The sequence below is a fragment of the Rhinoraja longicauda genome, chromosome 15, assembly GCF_053455715.1.
Source record: "Rhinoraja longicauda isolate Sanriku21f chromosome 15, sRhiLon1.1, whole genome shotgun sequence".
Classification (NCBI taxonomy): Eukaryota; Metazoa; Chordata; class Chondrichthyes; order Rajiformes; family Arhynchobatidae; genus Rhinoraja; species Rhinoraja longicauda.
Genome location: NC_135967.1, coordinates 27,725,217 through 27,732,147, shown reverse-complemented (window position 1 = coordinate 27,732,147; position 6,931 = coordinate 27,725,217). Strand labels below are relative to the sequence as shown.

Genomic DNA, 6,931 nt, shown 5'->3' with positions numbered 1-6,931 from the left:
GTCTGCCTGTCATTGAAAAATCCGCCTTCTTCGCCATAAAGTCCCACCTAACCCTCTCAACTACATGCAGATAATTAATACCGGGTGTCAAATATCCAACTTGTTGAAATCTATTTGAAGTCCCCGTGTAACGACCACCAAAGAGCAAAGGGGTGGGATGTGGGGAGCGAACGTGTTTCCTCTTAAAAACACAAATCCATTGGAAAAGAATAGCAACTCCACTCTGAGTGTTAGCAAACGAAAAGTATCAGCCGAACTTCTGCAAACAATCGCGCTCGGAATCCATGATCCGACAAAGAATCAAAACGGTTTCAAACGCCACCCACCCCCCCCCCCCCCCCCCCCATAACCGAACTATTTGAGTAACTGACAGAGAAATACATAAATAATCGCGCCCGTGATTCAGGAGAAAGAGAATATATTGTCAATTGACTATATCGCATTTCTAAGCCAAGCAATAAATATTTAATGTATCGACGGAAGACAAGTTGCATGGTTTTCCCATAAACAGTGGTTTACTGAAGACGCAACCATCTAGCACAGGGCTCGGTTCCCGGGTCTCTACATGGGAAGCACTGAGAAAGAAGAAATAGCCTCTGTTCACCTCCAAGTCTTAGGACCTCAAGAGATGAAAGCCCGTCAAGTGCAGGGGGCCACGCTCGGAGTGAGGGTAGGGGACGAGGGTTGGGGTAGGGGGGTTGGGGTAGGGGAGGGGGGTTTGGGGTAGAGGAGGGGGTTTGGGGTGGGGAGGGGTTGGGGAAGGGTGTTGGGAGTGGGGTACGGAAAACATTCAATTTCTTTCGGTTGGTGTACTGAGACTCTCTACAGTGGGAATCATGTCGGGGTTTGTCAGCCACATAAAGGAATGGTTTGGGCCTGCAACAAACACAGGAGAACCCACAAGAAGGTGCTTAACGTGGAATGGGATATAGATGGTCCCCTTTCCCCAGGTAGACTATAAATGCTCAAACTCCAAGATATTGATGGAACCATTAGATTTCCAGGAAGTTACAAAAAGCCAGCTGAGAATCTACTTTCTACTCTCCTGCTATTTATCTCCCTCTCTTGTACACACACGCAGTCACACACACACACACACACACACTGTCACACACGCATGGTGGGGTAGTCTCAGCGCGAGAATTCAATCCCCCTTGGAAATCTCTCCAAGGGGCGAATGAAGCTTTGGAGAATGTGACTTCGGAATTTCCACAGGGTTAACATTGGTCACGGTATAGGAAGAGTTTCTTGGTCACAAGGGTTTGTCGCAGGTTTTGGGACAAGGTGCGTTTGAAACCTTCCTGCACACGGTGTTGGAGTTCTTGCACCTGCAACCCGGCCGCTTGACGCCGTCATAACAACCTTGGCAGAGTCGAAGGCATCCTTTAGCCGGCAAATAGCACCATAAGCAGGGCAGGAAGATAGAGATGAGGCCCATGGCGGTCCAACGAGCGCAGCAGTGGCCTTGGCTGCAGGAGCACGGGTTGTCCGCACAATTATCCTCGTCGTCGTTGGAGCAATGGTAGAAGAGGCCCTTGACACAACAGACACAAGTGCCGTACTCCAGGGCGCTCTGGAATGAGCAAAGGCACCTCTGGTCACAGAGCCAGCACGAAGGCAGAGTCCTCGGGGCGGTGCAGGTGCCGCACTTACACTTGCCGCACTCCTCGCACCTCAATGAGTGTTGGCTCCAGTCCTCGGCGCCCGGAGCCTTGGTAAAGTTGGCTTTGAGGTCAACCTTGGGCTGCGCCCTGATAATTCCTTGGACAGATGGCGACGAGCTCACGCTGACCAGCAGTCTGTGTTCGGACGTGGTGCTGCTCCGGGATGCCGAGCTGACAGTACTGGTGGACCGACTCAAGTGTTGCTGAACGTGGTGATGGAGCTGAGCCGAGGACCGTGCCTCTACCCCAGCGAGGATGGGCTCCACCGTCCTCTCCCACTTCTGCGCCGAGCTGGACGCAACCTTTGCACTGATCACCATGGGCCGCTCCACGTAGTCGTTGTTGGCCCTGATGGCCCGGATCTGGTCGAGGGAGAGCACCGGACCCTGCTGCATCTCTCCCGAGTCAGGATCAATCCGCTGCCGCCCTCTGTCGTGGGCAAGCTGGAGAGAGAAGGGCGAATCCACGGCGGTCGGGGCTTCCATCTGACAGCGAGCGGAGCGGGCCCGCGGGCTGGCTACACATCGGTCAGACCTGTAGCGAAGACAGAACGGAGAGAAATGTCAGGGAGATAGCAACACCCGTTGTATCAGACCCGCCCTCCGCACGGCCGATGGTGGACCCTCCTTTCCCCATCATCTCCAACCAGTCGCCCAGAAATGGGAGATGAAATCCACCCTCTTCCTGCCAACCATACCAACCCCCCCAGCCTCCAGCGCCCGGTCCCATACCCCCGCCCCCGGGGAGGGGCAACCACCAGCCTTACAAACCTTACGGTTGGAAAGAAAAGGGAGAAAATGTTTAAACCTCAATAGACCATTGAACTTCGTGGGGAAAATAACGGGTGCCGAGCACGGTATCCAATGTATAAGAAGATAACTGCAGATGCTGGTACAAATCGAAGGTATTTATTCACAAAATGCTGGAGTAACTCAGCAGGTCAGGCAGCATCTCAGGAGAGAAGGAATGGGTGACGTTTCGGGTCGAGACCCTTCTTCAGACTGATGTGTCCAACGTGTTCGGTTCTAAGATCCATCCTTCAGACCCAGTCTGAAGAAGGGTCTCGACCCGAAACGTCACCCATTCCTTCTCTCCTGAGATGCTGCCTGACCTGCTGAGTTACTCCAGCATTTTGTGAATAAATACCTTCGATTTGTACCAGCATCTGCAGTTATTTTCCTATACACTGTGTCCAACGTGTTCGGTTCTAAGATCCATCCTTATCGCAGATTAGGACACAGGATAACGGGATCGGCACAGACGTCTATATCACCGGGAGCTTGGCTTGGCACTGCGCCGTGGCGACAAGGACATGTCCTTTGCCACACCACACCGATAAGGAGCAAAACAAAGTACCCCAGCTTGTTCTAAAGTAACAACCGATGTGCTTACACACTCGGTAATACTAGTAAAAAGGTACCGAACTTCGTCCCACAGTACGCGCTCGGCAGACTCAGTGCAAATGCCCCCACCCCATCCACTCGCTTGTCCTCAGTCACTGCAGGAGGTTAAATGCAGCCGCTCATCAGCCGAGTAACACCTCGCATTTCCCGCCTTTAGACCTGTCTGTAAACCCCCCCCCATTCACTAACTCCGAGCGAGCTACAAAATGCATCGCAAAATACTAATAGTATTTTCCAGCCGACACGTGTCATACATAGCCCCGACAACGCAGAGCTGGATGCAAACCATCTGTTGGCGATTCAAACATCCGAACATTGCGCGGCATTCCGAAATGTAAAACAAAAACGCAAATCTAACTCTCTTTTTACCAACTGAGTTTGTCCACTTGCTGAGAATAAGCGTGACTTACTCCGGCGCGGCTGTGTTGAAGAGTCTAACAGTAATCACTCATTGGGGTTCCCGTCCGAAATAGAGGAGATCTCTGGCACCCCGGGGTCAGTCAGGGCAGTAATGGGGCGGGGGGAAAGAGGGGGAGAGCAAGGAGTGTGATCCATCGGAGCGCCATGCTCCAACGGTTGCTATTGAATGGCAGGGTGCTTGCGAATCAGGATGTGCTGAATCCGATATAGCAAGCTGGCATGAAATGGATACTACATGCGGAAAAGTCAAATACTGGACGGTGCCATGAGACAACGCTGCCAGCCACTCGGGCTCCGCTGTAAACACACACACAGAAGCGCCAGCTCTCACCGGCTCCGGGGCCACATGAGCCTATCTTCCATTTACAACCCCCAATCGCACCTCACTCCTGGCGCACGTAGTGTTGGGGACACACCCCGGCCTGAGGGGCATCGGTGCCTTTGAACAGGCAGGAGACAGCCAAGCTACAAAGCAGATGCCACATGAAATTGTAAAGGCACCGAAATGCACGGAACTGCAAGGAAATGTAGAAAGAGCGACCAGCCAATAAATGTGTTGAAGATAAACAACGTTACTCCCACAGCTAATGGGTTAAGCACTTACCATAAAAGTCAGATGGAGATTGCCCCGCTCGGTTTGCAATCGTCAGAAGCAGTGAAGTTTACAGACTGTCTTTCGCCTCTTTAATGGATGGGGCTGGGATCCGTTTCTCAAGTAGAGTTACATTAAAATGAGGCTGCTCTCAGGTTTTGATCGATATTAAATATTATCTTCCCCTCCCCTCCCTCCCTCCCTCCGCACCAGTAACAGTATGCAAGGAGTGGGTCTAGTTTAATGCAGTCCCCTGTGATCAATGATCGGAAAGATCTTGGCACTTGCTTGAAACGAGTATTAACCTTGTGCAGATAACCAGCTGGAGTCGAGTCGAGGTACGGATGTGGCTGACTGAATAGAATGTATAACGCACGCACACACACACACAAACACACACACACCCCACACACCCCACACACCCCCCCCACACACACACCCCACACACACACACACATAAACAGTTACAAACCAGGTTATATAGTAAATCCGCCCGCAGGCCCTCACCTTGCCAAAGATGTGGGTTGTTTCTGTTTGGTGCCGCCGGCTGAGCTGTGGCAGTAACCTTGTCTGCTGTGCGTCGTGCAGTCAGTGTCGGATCAATGACAAGCTCCCGAGCGAAGGGCGCTGTGTCCCGGGCTGTCAGAGTCTATCGGCGACCATATCCCTCCAGCCCTGCCACTGATTCAGATACACTTCACACGAACAGACGAGGTGGGGGTATTTTTTCCTCTCTCGCTCCAAACAAACAGTCCGGTCCTGACTCCACTGTCTCTCTCTCTTCTGCATGCAGGGATTTGTCCGGTTATAGCTAATGGCTAAATGGCGTCATCCACGTGAAACTGAATAGGCCATTTGCCGTCCCAAAGGCTTCTCCGCATCCGGTCGTGGGCCATTGGTGAAGCTGGAAAAAAAACTATTTAAAGCAAGCTTGCGAAATGATGGTCTCCTCGCCACCTTTAAATTGCCAGACGAAGTATTTTAAAGCCACCGGAATGTTTCATGCACCGTGAGACTCCACTCGGGAAACACCCCCCAGGATTAACATGTTCTCCCGTAGAGATTCATATGATCTTTCTATTTTTTAAAGGAAATAATCGCCAAAAAAAAGTGAATAGAAGACACGTGCTATTTATACGGTATACTTCAGCAGGAGACGAGCAGTTTAAAACAAATATTGATTCATATTTTCGATCCATTGAAAAGCCATTAGCAATCCTTTTAAACCAGGGAGGTAATCTCAGAGTGCGAGGGGGAACTGACTGAAGAGTCTGTCTCGACTCTGTGCAAGGCTGAGCATAGCCGCTGTCACAGAGACAGCCAATGCCACCTGTTAACGTGGTTTAACCTGGACACCTGTTCCGTTGATTTTCTGGCGCTTTCCCTTTATGTTCATCGCCCCATTCCCCCGGTTTGGGTTGTTTAAGATAAGAATTGCTTCCAAACCTTTATTGTTGGGAAGGTTGCCCCTGCTTAAGGACAAGTCTTGCACGAACAGCCTGCGTGGTTTACAGAGACCTGTAACAGGTGTCTATCCGGAACGCATACATAGGTGTGCACCAGATACATCAATACAACTTTGATTCAGCGCGGCAGATCGTTGAATGGCGTAAGAAGCCATTCACAACCCCCTTCTGCTCCTGGCCATTCTTCGCAATCATCTCCCAACATATGACATCAGGGCGCAGAGGAGGGGCTCCGGTTCGGTCTCTCGCTTGGTGGGAGGTCACGGGATATACAAAGCCTCTGAACCGCTTGTCGAAAACATACAGGATTTGGCATGAGCTGGATCCCCCTCAGCATTCATACAGCACAGTAAGCTCTCATCTATGACCTTGTGACTGAAAACCACAAAAGAGCAAAATCTTGCCTCCAAAGAGATTTCTTGTCACGTGCTTTGAACAACCATCCTTCAACGTGCCTTTACATAGTTTTGTAGAAATTGTTTAGTTAACTAGTTTGTGTGATTTATTTTCCCCAACGTGGATCAAGTATTCTTTCCTGCCAACAAAAACCTGTTCAGCCGCAGATTTATAATCTGCAGCTGCAGATTATAACCCAAAAGGCAAATAATACGGCAAAGAGAACTTTACAAAAACACTTCATCACTGCAATGTCAAATGACATGGAACCATATATATAAAATGCAGGTTAAATCTAAATTAGCTAAATTAATATGCATTTCAGTATATTGCCAAGCGCAATTGACATGTGCCACGTTATTATTAGCTTCATTTGTTAATTGTTACGTGAATATATAATAAATATATTTTGTCCAACCCTATTCGCATTAAAAATAATGTTTTTCTTTAAATTATTCCTTGCCTTTCAGGATTTCGCGTTACACACTGAGGTTTTGCAAACAGGGTTTCATCTGTTTCAAAACTAGCAGCAAACGCTAGTTTCCCAGAGACTCGGCAGATCGACCCAGGTGCATCTGTCAGACTCTCAAACCTTGCAGATTTATCGGAATCCCTCAAGTCCAGCAGCCCGGAGACGAACGCCGGGAGGCTTAAATTCCAAAACAATAATCACACAGCCTTTATCCTGAGGAATGCAAGCCTGTAGCCAACGCGTCTCAAATAGACACTATCTTCCACCGGGACAGCAACGAGCAGACTGACCCGCTTGACAGTATTCCCTCTCATCAAATTAAATCTAAGCGACCTGTTTTTAATCCCTTTCCCCACGCAACTGCCTCCCACCTCCAAAGATTCCTATTAAAATATCACTGTATCCAAATCCATTCTCTTCCCAAAAAGTGATTTTTTTTTTCTGAACAAACCAAACCTTTCGCACACTACTTATAAAAATCTAATAACGCCCACTAAATTACACCAGTTCCAAACATT

At 49.5% G+C, this 6,931-nt stretch overlaps 1 protein-coding gene across 5 annotated transcripts; it reads right to left on the bottom strand.

The window, feature by feature from the left end:
- Positions 1–354: 354 nt before the first annotated feature.
- On the bottom strand, positions 355–5,896 carry LOC144600380 (protein sprouty homolog 2-like). 5 transcript variants are annotated; one of them, XM_078411962.1, is made up of 2 exons: positions 5,526–5,896; positions 355–2,198 (listed from the first exon to the last, which is right to left on the bottom strand). In XM_078411962.1, the coding sequence occupies exon 2, from the start codon at positions 2,147–2,149 to the stop codon at positions 1,253–1,255; it is 897 nt and encodes a 298-aa protein (XP_078268088.1). In that variant the 5' UTR covers positions 2,150–2,198; positions 5,526–5,896; the 3' UTR covers positions 355–1,252. The 5 variants fall into 5 exon arrangements, with proteins under 5 accessions (XP_078268088.1, XP_078268083.1, XP_078268085.1 ...); XM_078411957.1 differs by lacking the exon at positions 5,526–5,896 and adding an exon at positions 4,587–5,503; XM_078411959.1 differs by lacking the exon at positions 5,526–5,896 and adding an exon at positions 4,092–4,213.
- Between the last annotated feature and the right edge of the window lie 1,035 nt (positions 5,897–6,931).